At 45.0% G+C, this 16,314-nt stretch overlaps 1 protein-coding gene across 3 annotated transcripts in view; it reads right to left on the reverse strand.

The window, feature by feature from the left end:
• Positions 1-15,261, reverse strand: part of LOC311316203 (transmembrane protein 131-like) — a 32,740-nt gene extending 17,479 nt beyond the window's left edge. For 2 of the 3 annotated variants that reach the window (XM_084447013.1, XM_084447012.1), the window contains exons 1-19: positions 15,130-15,261; positions 13,644-13,705; positions 12,749-12,786; positions 9,200-9,268; positions 8,094-8,214; positions 6,951-7,067; positions 6,599-6,721; positions 5,955-6,035; positions 5,080-5,230; positions 4,476-4,532; positions 4,273-4,334; positions 3,591-3,699; positions 3,239-3,347; positions 2,986-3,139; positions 2,315-2,485; positions 2,107-2,217; positions 1,433-1,567; positions 996-1,100; positions 658-744 (exon numbers count right to left, since the gene is read on the reverse strand). In XM_084447013.1, coding sequence (XP_084303139.1) covers positions 658-744; positions 996-1,100; positions 1,433-1,567; positions 2,107-2,217; positions 2,315-2,485; positions 2,986-3,139; positions 3,239-3,347; positions 3,591-3,699; positions 4,273-4,334; positions 4,476-4,532; positions 5,080-5,230; positions 5,955-6,035; positions 6,599-6,721; positions 6,951-7,067; positions 8,094-8,214; positions 9,200-9,268; positions 12,749-12,786; positions 13,644-13,705; positions 15,130-15,244 — 1,977 coding nt within the window. In that variant the 5' untranslated portion in view covers positions 15,245-15,261. The remainder of the gene's footprint in view (positions 1-657; positions 745-995; positions 1,101-1,432; positions 1,568-2,106; positions 2,218-2,314; positions 2,486-2,985; positions 3,140-3,238; positions 3,348-3,590; positions 3,700-4,272; positions 4,335-4,475; positions 4,533-5,079; positions 5,231-5,954; positions 6,036-6,598; positions 6,722-6,950; positions 7,068-8,093; positions 8,215-9,199; positions 9,269-12,748; positions 12,787-13,643; positions 13,706-15,129) is intronic. The other variant, XM_084447014.1, reaches the window with a different exon arrangement.
• Between the last annotated feature and the right edge of the window lie 1,053 nt (positions 15,262-16,314).

Below are 16,314 nucleotides of genomic sequence, written 5' to 3' on the forward strand. Positions count from 1 at the left end.
ACACAGGGAGAGGGGCAGGAACACACAGGGAGAGGGGCAGGAACACACAGGGAGAGGGGCAGGAACACACAGGGAGAGGGGCAGGAACACACAGGGAGAGGGGGCAGGAACACACAGGGAGAGGGGCAGGAACACACAGGGAGAGGGGCAGGAACACACAGGGAGAGGGGCAGGACACACAGGGAGAGGGGCAGAACACACAGGGAGAGGGGCAGGAACACACAGGGAGAGGGGCAGGAACACACAGGGAGAGGGGCAGGAACACACAGGGAGAGGGGCAGGAACACACAGGGAGAGGGGCAGGAACACACAGGGAGAGGGGCAGGAACACACAGGGAGAGGGGCAGGAACACACAGGGAGAGGGGCAGGAACACACAGGGAGAGGGGCAGGAACACACAGGGAGAGGGGGCAGGAACACAGGGAGAGGGGCAGGAACACACAGGGAGAGGGGCAGGAACACACAGGGAGAGGGGCAGGAACACACAGGGAGAGGGGCAGGAACACACAGGGAGAGGGGCAGAAACACGGAGAGGGGGCAGGAACACAGGGATTTAGTCAATCTGCTGAAATGACCTTTCCCCCACATCTATCTAACAACGATATGCATGTTCATTTCAGTATTTAAAGATGTTTGTGTGTTAGAGTTGGGTCTCACCGGAAACGATGGTGGGAGGACGATGTGTTTTGGGGAACTGGTCAGCGAGCCGACCGCTACGAGCGCTTTCGCTGGGATCGTTAATATCTGGGGGAGAGACAGAACAGAAATACTAAACCAACAGAGTTACTGACCAGAGTAGATCACCAGCCAGCGTGAGGAGCGGACAGGTCTGCTCATAGCCAATCACCTTCTTTCTCTTCAGTATCGGACACGTTGACAGGGTGTCCCTCAGCTTAGCTTCATTCAATGACATTTCCCCATCGCTATAAAGGTTTCATTTATAATTAAAAATCCTAATCAAGTCCATTCAAAGCTAGGACTTGGCGTTCATTCACCTCGTAGTCTGTGGTGATGTGTATGGCTCCGTCATACGGCCCCTCCAGGCCCTTGGCCACCAGAGTGACCCTGAACACGGCGTAGTAGCCGGACGCTAAGATGACCTGCAGGGGGACGAGGACAAAGAGATCAGGCTGGTTCCCTCACCGCCCCCCCCTAACGAGGACCTCGTTAACCTTCCTAAACACACCGCTCTCCCTCCTCCTTGGTTCATGTGATCTCTGTCATGGCAATATAACACAATATAACACAATATAACACAGACGAAATCTGAACAGATCATTAAATAATCCTTTGCAAACATCGGGGTGAAAAAAAAAAAAAAAAAAAAACCTGATTCAGATACAGAGCTGCTGCACAATACATCCAGTACTGCCGTCCCACAATGCAAGTGGGCGGAACAAGGCGCAGGGTCACAGGTCAGACTGCTCCGTACCGTTTTGTGGGGCGTGGCGACGGCGTTCTGTAGCTCTCTGCTCTTCGCCTGCACCGTCGTTCTGTTTCCCCGTTCGATCCTCAACAGCTCCACGTTCAGGTTCTCCCCCGTCACCAGCCACGGCTGCAGGACCAGCTGTTTGAGTGGGAGAGTGATCGCGTGTGTGTGTGTGTGTGTGTGTGTGTGTGTGTGTGTGTGTGTTCGAAGGGGGGGAGGGGAGGCACAAAGAAAATATAGGTGAATCTCTACGGAAAAAGGAAAAACAAAACTTCTCCTCTTTTAGCTACCCAGCCACTCAATGAGCAATATCTATCTGTCTTTCTATGTATTTATGTATCTTTCTGTCTGTCTGTCCGTCCATCGTATATATCGATCTATAGTATCTATCTATAGTATCTATAGTATCCATTCATCCATTGGTACCAGACTCAGTACCGTCTATAATGTGGGTTTGGTACCAGACTCTGTAGTCTATAATGTGGGTTTGGTACCAGACCCAGTCCTGTCTATAATGTGGGTTTGGTACCAGACCCAGTACTGTCTATAATGTGGGTTTGGTACCAGACCCAGTACTGTCCATAATCCTGATCTGCTGTTGGACCCGTACTCTGCTCTGCTGTTGGACCCGTACTCTGCTCTGCTGTTGGACCCGTACTCTGTGCAGAACCACCTACCTCGATGGGGTTGCTGTTGACAACGACAAACAGGATGCTGCTGGAGTCCGTGGCGCTGAGGACGCCGAAGTCCAGGAGCTGCTTGTGAAGACTGGGAGGCAAGACCAGGGGCTGTGGGGGGGGGGGGGGGGGCCGAGGTCAGAAATACAACTGTCACGCCAAGTAAACAACCATGAGGGAAAATGTGTGTGTGTGTGTGTGTGTGTACCTCCAAGAAGCCAGTGTATGCCCGGATGGGGAGGTGGAACTTGGAGGCGTTGGTGACCAGGAGGATGTTGCTGTCGATGTGAGTGGACGGGCGGACCGGCCAGAACCGCAGGGAGAAGATGTAGCGAGACTCGTGAGGGGGGATCAGGACCGGCTCACTGAAGTTTTGCACCTGAGACAACAGAACACGCGTTAGAACCTCAGTCTTTCACCTGAGGAGACAACAGAACACGCGTTAGAACCTCAGTCTTTCACCTGAGGAGACAACAGAACACGCGTTAGAACCTCGGTCTTTCACCTGAGACGACAACAGAACACATGTTAGAACCTCAGTCTTTCAAGGTTTCTCTATTTGTCCCATGTAATGTATGGTGTCAGTCACAGTGAAATGTTACTGCCGACTGATTATGCTCAATACAGATAAACTCCAATACTCAATTTACAAGTTACACATTTACAAACTACACAATAAGTACCATGTCTGTACAGTATAAAGATCAGGGGTTGATAAGATGCTGGATGGATTATGTACATGCTAGATATATATGGATATGAGGGGCATGGGTGTGTTATGGACACGCTATAGCTATAGTAATAGTAAATAACAGACGTCACATTTCATGAAGGTACAGTCATCATCATCAACATCACAGCCAGCCAGACGGCACTAACCATGAACATGGTGTTGGCCTCCCCCGGCAGAGCCACGTCATGGATGTGGATGGCAAAGTGAAAGGTGTTGGTGAGGTGGATCGGCTTCACTGTTGGTTCAGTCACACTGTCCTTAATGTGGAACAAGCTGACCGAATGGTCAAACCCCAAATACCTGAGACGGAAGGATATCAGGTCAGTTTCACCACACACACACACACAGTCATGCTCGTACAAGTCAGCAGGGCGTTGGTGTAACTCTGGATCCTCGTACCCATCTAGAACCTCAGCTTGGTAGGGGATTTCAAGCTTGGAGTAGGTTTTCTCTTTTGCTTTCACAGTTATTTTACCAGAGGACTGGGTTGGCCTCTGAGCCTTTGATGCTGGAAACAAAAACAAAAGCAGAACATGAAACGGCTCCAATCAGCGAGCCAGAGAGTCGGGGTCAGGGTGATCACATGACCCGCTGAGGACGCTGCATCTCTGGGAAGAGAAAACGCTCGGGATCTCCATGTTCCTCAACATGGAAGAACATCATCAGCAATTTGAAGAAAAACACATGTACTGTAGCACTTGTTCCTAAAGATCTTATCGTGAATAGATCTTCTATTATGGATAACCCTTACCATCAAAATATATACTTGCGACTTTGGTATATCGATTCTCTCCAGCCCTCAGTGTGATCCCCTTGAAGTCTATCGTAATCGCATCATTTGAGGGTGTTGCTCGAATACTCTGGAAAATACAAAGGTTGGCACACATTCCAATTTAGCTGGTTGCAACCAACAATCTGGTTAATATTTCACCGACATATCTCATCACCAACATATCTCAACACATATCTCATCACCAACATATCTCAACACATCTCATCACCAACATATCTCAACACATCTCATCACCAACATATCTCAACACATATCTCATCACCAACATATCTCAACACATATCTCATCACCAACATATCTCAACACATATCTCATCACCAACATATCTCAACACACATCTCATCACCAACATCTCAACACATCTCATCACCAACATATCTCAACACACATCTCATCACCAACATATCTCAACACATCTCATCACCAACATATCTCAACACACATCTCATCACCAACATATCTCAACACATCTCATCACCAACATCTCAACACATCTCATCACCAACATATCTCAACACATCTCATCACCAACATATCTCAACACACATCTCATCACCAACATATCCCAACACATATCTCATCACCAACATATCTCAACAAACATCTCATCACCAACATATCTCATCAGCAAAGTACTCACTGTTATCTGTACATCTTTTGTCCCTGAATGTAGAAGGTGCAAATTCAATTGTTTTGGTTTATCTGTAAAACAAAGAGTGAAAAATAGACAATAGAACAATGAGCGATCAAGAATATTTAATTATATATTAGCTTCATTATCATTTCAAAATAGAATAATGTCTTCAATGAGGCACAAATGTGAACCCGTTAAGTGGAACGTACCTTGAGATCGTAGAGTACCAAAGTCCAGCATCTCTATGGAGGAGTAGATTCCTGGGGCTGGGAATACAACACACAGGTCAAACACAGGTCAAACACAGGTCAAACACAGGTCAAACAGAGTTTTAAGGCAGAGAATGTATTTCTACAAGAAAAACCTGGTTAGTGTAGATGTTTGTAGATTGTAGATGTAGATTTACTGTCACCTAGGAGGCAGCTAATCAGGACTAATGAATAAGAGGGTCATTCATTATCAAGCTACTGTGCCCATATATGCCCAGTATGAATAAGGCTGTTAGCTACAGGACTGTAACAGGGGTCAAAGCTGTGGGCTGGACCCCCTTGCTAGCGCCCCCTGTAGGGCTGTGGTGGTATTACGACTTTCCTTCCTTAAGAGGCTTTTGACAAATGCGAAAATGTCACATAAAACAGGATTTTGTTATAAAAAAAAACAATGAAAGGAAAACAATGAATTCCTCAAGATCAAGTTTTTTGTTTAGATCAATCAATTTACCGAGAAAAAAAAAATCAACATGTCACTTAAAATAATCTGTAGTTTCAACCCTATTGAATCTCAATGTTGCAGTGCGACTGCAGAAAGACTGACCTGAGGTGACCTCCACCTCAACAGGCAGGATGATGAGCTGGTCGGGGTCGGAGGCGTTGGTCTTGATCCTGATGAAGGCCGTGTGGTTGTCTGCGTCTCGCGAGGAGAAGCTCGCTCTCATCACACCCTTCGTCTCGAAGGGAGGAATCTCCTAGGAATCGCACATACGAATTAAAATTATACTGGAGTGTAGTGGACTTTTCCTGACAAATATTGTTTCTCAAGAAGTACCTCAATTTGAAAAAGTGACAAATATCGGAGTTGGACATTCGTTACAGTCAGCATACACTTTGGTGGCTCTGTCATGTCAAATAGTGTCCAGTTGCCAAAGCATTAGCTCCAACCTGAGCTAGCACTGATGCTCTGCAAAGATCGTGGGATTACCCACATATAATCACAACACTGTCTTGCTTTCTCAATCTCGTTGTAACGAAGATATCTGCTGATTTTTTTCTTCCATGGACAGATTTACTGTAGCTAGTACGTACGCGGACTTCACATGCATTTTGAAGCTAGCCCAGTAACCAATGGCGATTCTGAGGTGAAGCAGACGTGCGAATGCTAGCATGTCACGTTGGCATAGCAACGAGAATCTGATTACATCACCTGGACACATTTTGGCAACCAGACCCTATTTGTCACGACAGCACCAGCGGCAGGTTGGATTCACTTTCACATGAAATACTGCCGACAATGGCTTTAGAACACGTTCTGAAAAGAAACTCGTCCCACCTGCTTTTCAAAGTGAGCCAAATAGGACACACTTCAGCTCTCAAGGACACACTTCAGCTCTCAAGTTTTCATGATTGTATTATTTACCATTGTACAGAATACAGTAACTCTACATTGATCTCCATGACGGCCCCGATACGCACCCAGAGCTTGTGGGCTCCTCCTTGCTGCCCCGTGGGCAGCTCCAGGTGCAGGTCTCCTCCGCTGGAGTACATCTCCACCACCTGCAGGAGAGGGCCAGAGAGGGGGCTCTGCTTAGGAAACACGACTTCTTGGTCGTAGCGAGTGGCCAAAAATGCTGGCCATGTAAAAAATGTAATATCATATTTTTTATTTAAAGTTGCAACATATAATATTTTTGTCTTTTCTTCATAAATCTATTAACAAATGAACCAGGTTAAATCTGCATGGTTGGTACCAAGAGGAGGGTATTTCCTCCCCACGTATCTTGTGATCGGCAGTACTGGCCAGTGCAGCTGTCCAGGCTGTGGACTGGCCAAGTCAAGATCACCGCCAACCTCTGTATGCGCTCAGGGAATAAAGACTCTGACTAGTCCAGCTTGACCAGCCTAGTCCAGCTTGACCAGCCTAGTCCAGCTTGACCAGCCTAGTCCAGCTTGACCAGCCCTGCAGAGTCAACCTGCTTCTTCTGCTGAAGTCCATAGAGGAGAAAGAGAAAGGGTCCCAAGGTAGCACCTCTAGGGTCATGGGTAGCACCTCTAGGGTCATGGGTAGCACCTCTAGGGTCATGGGTAGCACCTCTAGGGTCACGGTGGGGTCATGTTACCTGCAGCGGCTCGCTGTGTGGGTTGTGGATGTTGATGAGGGGAGAGAAGCTGCCGTTCACAGGCACTCTGGCCCCGATGAAAGGCCTCAGCCTGTAAGGGTTGGGGATACCCACACCAAACACCTGCACCAGAGACACCAGGAGACACCAGGAGACACCAAAAACAGCATTTAGTTGATCTATGATAGAGATGTCAGTGTTTAGGGGATCCAGACCCTGGTACTTTCCACCAGCAAGCTAGCTAATGCTAATCAGAGTTAGCGTACGTTCTCCAAAGCGCCTGAAATGCAGTCAGAAACAATATTCAAAATGTGCACATTTTGTGCAAATTGTGTATTGAAATGATACCAACCTGATATGTAAACACTCCATGCTGTGAGGTATTTATAAATAATGTATTTTCTACATTCCCCACTACACGAGCCAGGAAGACGACATCAAACGATGTATTCCCCCCAGGTGGGATTATCTACAGGGGCAAATAAGAAGAGGCATTAGTCACAGCTGGTTGTGAAATAAGATCATAGACAAAGTGATCCAATGTACTGAACACTGGGAAACTGATCACTGGTAAAATTCAGTGACTCATCCAATTCAATATCGATCTCGCAGCCCCCTTGGCTCGTCTGCTCTTGTTTTTGTGGATCTTTCTGTACAGGGGAGCTTTTGAGACCGACGTCTGTTTTTAATATAAGAAACCAGGACAATAAATCTTAAAAAACGAGAAAATACAACAAAGTACACACTTGAGAACAGGAAGCTAACAGCTACATTGTTCAGAAAAGATTTGGGACACCTCCTCCTGAAATGGTCCACGGGGGTTCAGCCCAGACCGTGTTAAGAGGATGGCACCTGAACACCAAACGCGGTGCCAACTACAACAGAGGCTACATCACGTCCACCAGCCCAGGGAATGTGTCGGGGGTTTGTCCAGTGGAAAAGTGTGGAGAGGTAGGGGTAGTTTCTAGAGGGGTGCTTTATAAATAGCCACCCCCGTCAGGGAACTCCTGCCCACGTGCCCCGGGCTTGACCCCAACAAGCTGACCCAGCAAAGGTCTCAGCACCGGCCAGCTGATCTCAAGTTCTCAAGCCAATGCTTTTAAAAGGCATTATTTTCTAAGAGGAGAATGGCCATTTTAACCATAGTCCATTAAAAGTTGTTACATTAGAATACCAATTTTACGGTCTGTAAAATAGTAATAAACCCTTTATAGACTGCTTACATGTCACCTTCTCAAGTGTTATCGAGTTCAATACTATGCAGATTCGCAACTGAGAGAAAGGCCAGTCCCACAACAGTGCCAAGCTGGGTTATGTTTGGGTATGATGTACCGTTTGAGAGCAACGGCCAAACAGGTGGGTCCGATTGAATGGTCAGAGAGACAGGATCTTGATGGCCAAAAGAAAACATCTTCCTAGAATATAGGGACTTGTTCCTTCCATGTTTGAGCTTGCCTGCAACGGAGGCGAGAGATCGATACGATGTACTACTCACCCTGTTTTCAAAGAAAGATGCATGGAAATGTGCAGTTGTTGCTGATATAGATATCAAGCTTATCTCCTCTGGACTGGAGTTGTGCAGGTAAACTTTCTCCATTTTTGGCATTCCAACAGGTCTAGAAATTAGAAAACATTGACAGTAACTAGCATTAACTAGCAACTTAGCATTTAGGCTGTTAAAATCCCCCTCAAAATCTGTAGTAAATATATTGATTTGTGAAAGGTCAATAACATATGAAATTAAGATTCATACCCACCACAGCTGTCAAATGAGCATCAGCATTGATGCATAGCCTACAAGTAGATACCAATTTCTTGCTTTTTTACCATTCCAATACTACTGAAACAGACCCCTGACGCTAGCCTATTTAGTTAGCCAGCTAGCAAACTAGATTTCTGTCCATGTGTAATGATTTTGCAGTATTCTCCAGAGGTGTGAGTGATGAATCACACATTGTTGCCGTTCTGTCTGCACACCTGCAACAATGTTTCCAATCACATTCTGGATTGTAGTGCAGCACAAACAAAGCCAGCTGGAAAATGATTTGGGGGACATTGTGTCTAAATAAATAAGTCAAACTACACTATCCTATCCAAACTACTGTACACCATCCTTCATGTCTGCATGTCTCATAAAGGCTTGGTGATGACTCTCTCAATGCTCTGGGTGCATCAGGTCAGTCACATGACCCTAAGCATCCTGCCACCAGTGTGGTGGCGAAACAAACAAACAAATACTTGACAAAGTGTCTCTCCTGTACATCCTTGGTGAGAGACAACATGCTTCCTGACAGTGCACATGTTCACACAAGGACTTTCCTGCAGTAATGCACACACACACACGCGCACACACACACACACACACACACACGCACACACACGCACGCACACACACGCACACACGCGCGCCATAGAGGCGAGACACTTCATCTCCCTGCCCACTATGCCGTGAGGAATACGTCTGGCTCACTAGGAAGGGTGGAGGACTGTGTGGAGAGAAGAGCAAAGCTGCCTTGATGTCTAATGAGCAGACAGAGGTCAGAGGTCAGGGTCAGATTCCAGCTACAGGCCTGTGGTGTAGAGGTCATGTGGTGTACTCACTGTTCATGAAAGTCCAGCATGGAGGGCTCAAAGCGCATGGGCCGACTCTTCCCCCGCTGAGAGGAGGAGCTGAGAGGAGAGAGGAGGAGAGAAGAGAGCAGGAGAGGAAAGAGGAGGAGAGAGCAGGAGAGGAGAGAAGAGAGAAGAGAGAAGAGAGAAGAGAGAAGAGAGAAGAGAGAAGAGAGAAGAGAGAAGAGAGAAGAGAGAGGAGAGGAGAGGAGAGGAGAGGAGAGGAGAGGAGAGGAGAGGAGAGGAGAGGAGAGGAGAGGAGAGGAGAGGAGAGGAGAGGAGAGGAACACTGATGACTGGGAAGGAGACACAGTTACTTCTGACTCTCAAGAGTAACACAGACATTTTATGAGTTTGAGGCCAGGCACGGAAAAATGTGTGTGTGTGTGTGTGTGTGTGTGTGTGTGTGTCAGGTTCACCAAGGACAGCGCGGTGTGCCAAAACAAGGGAAGGGTAACCAGCCAAACCTGTCCCACAACAACAGGCGACTAATCATCGTCCACAAAATTCACAAGGAATGTTTTGGCCACAGAAACCAGTGAGTTTCACAACGGTGAGTAATAGATGGCCATGGCCTGATGATCCCGCCCCCTGCTAGTGGAGGTCTGGTGATAACGGGCTGGCCTCCCCTCTGTACGGGATACCACCATCACCCCCTCTTCACAACACAAGACATTTCTTTTATTTGTTAGTTGTACAACTTTGTATTTTGCAATGTTCATTTGCACTGTCCTATCTAGTCCTACAGGCGCCAACTGACCAGAACAAATTCTGTGTGTGTGTAAAAACCTACCGGACAATAAAACTGATTCTGATTTTGAATCTTTTTTCTCTCTTCCACTTATAAGCAGCACTTTCAACAATATTGCAACAATATCTTAAGTCATCTTTTCATGGCACTTACTCTGCACGCGAGCTTCCAGCATTCAGACTCAAAGCAATCAGTTCAGCGTCAGACTGAGGATCAAGTGTTTTGCGTCTTCAGGCGGATTTCAAATGCATGTTTAGGCTAGTATCACTGTGGGAGGACGGATTACTACTACAGTAATTAAGATGTGTTTTGTTGAGGTCTGTTTGTACATTGACCCAGTAACACCAGCTCCCAACACTGTGCATGCCTCCACACATGGATCACACTGAACCTTCACCTGGGTAAACCATACACCCCCGTGTGTGTGTGTGTGTGTGTGTGTGTGTGTGTGTGTGTGTGTGTGTGTGTGTGTGTGCGTGCGTGCGAACAGTGATCAGAGGGTGTGTCACAAAGCCCTTTTTCCTAGACCGTTAATAAAGACCTGACCGTTCTGCATGTGGTTTTGCTGAGAGAGAACAATAAGCACTCAGACTTGAGTACTATTCTGAGGCCAATAGATCACATTGTTGCAGAAATGTTTACTCCGATTGATCACAAAGTGGATTTAAGGCCAAGAAACATTTTAAAATGTCAACAGCAGTAGGGATAGACATTTCATGAACAAGAGAGATAGACAAGCATTAGTGTGTGTTGGGTGTGGGTGAAGAGGTTTGTAAAAAGACTGAGCATCAGCATCTAACCACATGCCACTTCCTGTTCTAGCAGAGCAGCACAGTTCTGCGTTCTTCCTCTCAGAGGTGTTTACAGTGACTAACAGTTCCTCACCAGAGACAACAAAGGTGTTGGTTCGCCCATGTTTGCGAGAAGCATGCCTTGCTATACATTGAACCAAGTACAATTATAATCTCAGAATTCTTAATATAGCTAGTGAGATGCTAAAAAAATAACCTAATTAGCAATGCATGTGTAATAGACGTCACAGTGTTGCATGTCCTGATGTCACCGGTGAGTCAACCAGTTTGTGCACTTTGCTGCACTAGAACTGAGAACGTATTGATAACCAACACACTTGACACCACATCCACAAACAGCGCTCGCCAGCTGTGATCTAACGGCGTGGGTGTGGCTGCTTCTTCTACTGAGTTTCACCAGCTCAATTGTGTTCTGCAGATTGAAAGAAGTTATAATGTCCCTGATAGAAGTTATAATGTCCCTGATAGAAGTTATAATGTCCCCAATCAGAGGAGTGATGTTGTCCCTTGGGGATGTGCAGTGAAAAGCTCCTCTAGGATATCTGGGCACCTGCAGTGGCACAAGACAAGGATCAGGACGTGCCTAGACTAGGCCTGTCAGAGAACCTAGACTAGGCCTGTCAGAGAACCTAGACTAGGCCTGTCAGAGAACCTAGACTAGGCCTGTCAGAGAACCTAGACTTGGCCTGTCAGATAACCTACAATACTACACACGCGTCTGTCTGGACATTGACCTTTATTATCCAAAGAGGCTCTGTGATATTAACTGAGTAAACAGGTTTCCTTTCCAGTGGCCCCACCCTCCTGATGATCTGAGAGTTGAAATAGTAACAGTCTTCTTACCTTGGGTGGAACCTATCTTGAGGGACTTTGTCTGGTTCATTTACACAAACACAGACGCCAAAACGCCTTTCCACCAAATAGAACAGAGCACAGCCTAGCTACACAAACAAACTCCAAGGACTTAGAAGAAAGACTGGGCCAAGTTGAGAGCTCCTGGGCCCACGAGTAACAGAACCATCTCTCAAGACATGAGCAGAGAGGATTCTAACAACGAGGAGGAACCAGAAGAGTCCAGAAACTACAGAAGAGGCGTGTTCAGAATGACCAACATGGTGGACGGTCAGATTTCAGGAGGGGGTCCAGCCACAACCTATTATTCTGTATGGAAACTAGAGACAGGGATTTATCAGTCCAAACAGTCTGTCTTTGCCCTGTCCTGTCTTTGCCCTGTCCTGTCCCATCCCTGTACCCTGTCCAATGTTATCTCCATGTTATTCACCATGACCGGAAAAAAATTCCTAGTATGTTGAAAACCCGCATAGCAATAAAACGAATTCTGATTCCGACATACTATGCACCAAGGACGTCACGAAACTAAAATGCAGAGCTTCTTAATAATACCATTAAATTGAGCTACAGTACTCTTGCACTTTGGCTTTAGCACTAGATGATGCTCTTAGTCCCTTGTTTAGAGAGGAGGTGCACTAGTGAGTTCTGGTGAGTAGTAGTGAGTGAGTAGTACTGACTACTTACGTTAAATACTATTATTGTAAGTCACTTTGGATAAAAGTGTCTGCTAAATTACTGTAATGTAATGTAAAATTCCCTGATTCTCCAATACTCATTTTGACACCAAGGCAAAAGGAAAACATGCTGGGGAGTTGAGCCCACCTCCTTGCACAGACTAGCGTTCTGTAAAAAGATGTGGCTCAGAGATCCTTCTCCACTGTCAGGATCACATTGGCTTCTCAAAGCCACACTATCAAAGCTGAAGTCTGTCAGGTCGTCATACTGGCTTCTCAAAGCCACACTATCAAAGCTGAAGTCTGTCAGGTCGTCATACAGATCCATAAGCTTCTCTCCTCACTTCAATCCTCTAACTGAAGAAGGTACCTGTTGCAAGTGATTTTTGGCAGCCACAAAAGAATCCACTAAGGTAGAAATAGTGTATTCAGAGAAATTTGACAATCTTACCTTTTTTGATGATATGTAATATCAATTTCAGGCTCTTTCTGAAATACAAATAAAAATAATTTTAGGTTGAGCTCACTTGACCAAGCCAGGTTGCATAATTTACTGTAAGCAAAGTGCAGCTCTATAACTGTACTACAAATCACCCTCACTCCTACTTAGAACAAAATTAATTTGTAGTTTTATTTATCAGTGTGTGAAAAAATGGAACTAAAATGACCATCAGAACCCTTAATTTGACCTTTGCACTAACAAGGTTCTCCAACATGCTCAGCTTTGATGCTTTCTTTAGCACTGTTGACCTGTTGATCTATTACTAAATGATATTACATAATCTTTATTTAGGCATCACTACTAGTTTCCGTTAGCCAAGATCCTCAGCAGTAAAATGTTATTCAAATTAAAATCAAAAGTAGGCTCATACTTAAACCACATGCATGATTTGTTTAAACAAATACTAATCTCTCTGACAAACTGCACTGTGGCCATCTCGCTGTAAACCACACAAGCCATGTGGGCGGGGCCATGTGGGCGGGGCCATGCAGAGCGCTAACAATACATGATCAACATTCAACTTCTGATCTATTTTGAGCTCACAACTTAAAGTAATTACAATGGAAGGATGGGACTTGAATTTTGAAATAATGATGGTGAATAATGGATTTCCCCCCGGTGCCCTGACTGCATGATGCCCTTCAGTTTGACCTTTAAAGAATATGAATCTGAGGGCCCCTGATGGAGACTGTGGAAGGACAGCACGGTGTTAAAATGCCAAGGAAGTGCACATCAAGACAGCCTGAGAGGCCCACATCACATCACTATCACCCACACTTCCTTCCTTGTGAGACCTTTACAATGGTATGAGAGCACAAGTAAACACAAACATGCAGTATCTCACCTGCAAAAGGCCTTCATCCCCAAAATGAAACACCTCTAGAATTGTGTCTGTCTGAATAAAAGCTGTAGAGGAAAAAAAAAAAGTTTTTATGTTAGTTTTCATGTTTTGAGTGCACATCAGGAAGACTATTATCAAACTTAAATAAAGATAAATAAACATTAAACAAACAAAACGAGCAACAGTGCCATCTTGACTTGCTTATACTTTTTAAACTAAAGGAAAGATTTGACATCTGATTTAACACTTTGCTCTCGACTATGAACTAAAATATAGCCAGTTGCATAGTTGTAAAAAGGTTGTTGCACAGTCTATAAAAATCTAATCTTGTGGAGTCTAATCTTAATAATAATATGAGATTATAGATTATATGAAGAGGGATTAGCTATCTGATGCTCTCGTGGTCTCTTTGTTTGTATGGAGTACCATGACTCATTTCATCATAAAACAGCCTGGACATTTGTACATGACAAAATAGGACATAGGCTATCTATTATTAGGCAACAGTATCCACAGCAAAAAAAAACAATTATTAATTACTGACTTGGGAAACAACAATACTGAACAATAAAACAGATTACTGTCAGACAAGTCTGGTGTACAAAATATCATACGCGCCCAAAGACGTGCACTTCTAAATCTTGCCCTGGACTGAGCCTGATCATTACAGAACTGGGATTCAGACTGAGGAAGTATCCAACACTTTCATTCCACCATAAAGCAGTTCAAAGCGTCTCCCTCCTCGTACTATCGGTTTAGGTCCGTGAATCTGAATTAACACGAGGATCTATCTTGCCCTGGGTAACTGTTATTCTTGACAGGATGGTGTTCAGATTCACACACCACCGTCCAAAATAGTTCACCTTTATTTAATCACCTTTAGATGGTTTCAAACACTTTCAGTATGTTTCAACAACAAGCCATATCTTGTAAGTGACATTAATAAAAGTTGCCATTTGCTAGCACTAGCTAATTAATAACTTAGTTGCCCAGAATTAAATGTTATGGTTCCGTTAGCACGCAGTCTGTAGCTATAGGGATATTTCTAGCTAGCAAGCTAGCTAACGTTAGCTAAACAAAGTTTGTCTTAATTGACATCGCAGCTAGATATGTGGTCTAGCACATGAAAACACATGACATTATGAATAGGCATGTGCCATATTTGATTCCAATTTCAAAATAATAAACATGACCATCGCAATATATTTAACGGTGTTCAATAGTCAGCAAGCTAGTTCGCAAGTAAACCATGGCTAGCTAGCTAGTGCTATTTAGAAACGTGATTTCCTCGCTCGGTTTCTACTGTGCATCCTGGGGTAGACCTGGACCAGGTCTAATCCTGGGCTAGCTACCTAGCTAGCAGCTCGGCTATAACCAGGGATGGCAATAATAACCAGCTACAGTAGCTAGCGTAATAAGCTAACCAGACAACGCGAGCAAGCAGTCGACTAGGTGACATTGGATCGATACCAAACACGGAAATACAAACCTTGTTTGTTGGCCTGAGCTATGTGCAAGAGTGCATAAAATAAAACCTGAAAACATAACAATTTCTCCCTCACTGTCAGGCAGAGTTTAGTCGAAGATCTTTCCGTTTGCGCCATTCTGCTCTTCTGACTGCATCACTGAAGACGCGTGCTCCTATAAACATCTCAGCTGTCTCGCTCTCTTCTCTCACTCTCACCCGGTGTCTCTCCCCGGTGTCTCGCCCCGGTGTCTCTCCCCGGTGCACCGTGGCCTGCAGTGACACGAGGGGCTGTCATGGACACTTCCGAAAGTGCACCAAGAGCAGCGAAGTGGTAACTTTGTTGCACTGACCTTGAGCAAGGCCTGCTTATTCTTTCTTAAATTAGAGTGTTTGTAATTATTTGCATATTATTTTATTTTGTAAAATGAATAGTTTGCATGTTCATGAATATACATTACGCATTTAGGGGGAAGGCAGCATGGAACGAATACACATACATGATGAGAACTCACAATGTAACCGCAGTCCTTAAGAGCTCTTTTTCTATTTTAATTTAATGTTGGATGTCACAAAGTACAAAACATTGAAATAGCCTATGGCAAATATGTTTAAACAACACACCACTTTTCTTCACATTTATTTAAGAAAGCAATGTGCCAAGGAGACACACCTTTCAAGTGGAACTAACTGTAAACTTACGTAATGAATATAATTGCCTTGACAGGGCATTGATGCCACATCAGCCCCAGTTGGAGGCCGTGTTGTATCATCACTTCCAGGAATTCCCTATAGTGGTGACAGAACGCTTCTGCCCTGGAGAGCATGCGCACTGATTCCCTATAGTGATGACAGAACGCGTCTGCCCTGGAGAGCATGCGCACTGATTTCTCACAGTTTAGCAGGATAGATGGGGAGAATGAGCAAACAGACATCATACTTGGACTGTGTGTCCTTGAAGACTCATAATGGATTGAATGAAATCCTCAGCTATAGCACCCAACTCAATTATAGCACTTGGGGGCAGCAAACTGCACAAATCTTTCTATTTGTTTTGCCAGACAGACGCTTGTTCTATGTTGTGGCAGAGGGCCGACCTTTCCTTTTTCTACTGCACAATCCATAGTCTGCAATCTACAACAACGGAAATGAGGCGCCAATCAACCAGGGACCCAGAGGTGTGAATGGAGCAAAGCGAAAGGTGGTTAG

Source organism: Borostomias antarcticus, assembly GCF_949987555.1.
Source record: "Borostomias antarcticus genome assembly, chromosome: 12".
In the NCBI taxonomy this organism is placed as follows: Eukaryota; Metazoa; Chordata; class Actinopteri; order Stomiiformes; family Stomiidae; genus Borostomias; species Borostomias antarcticus.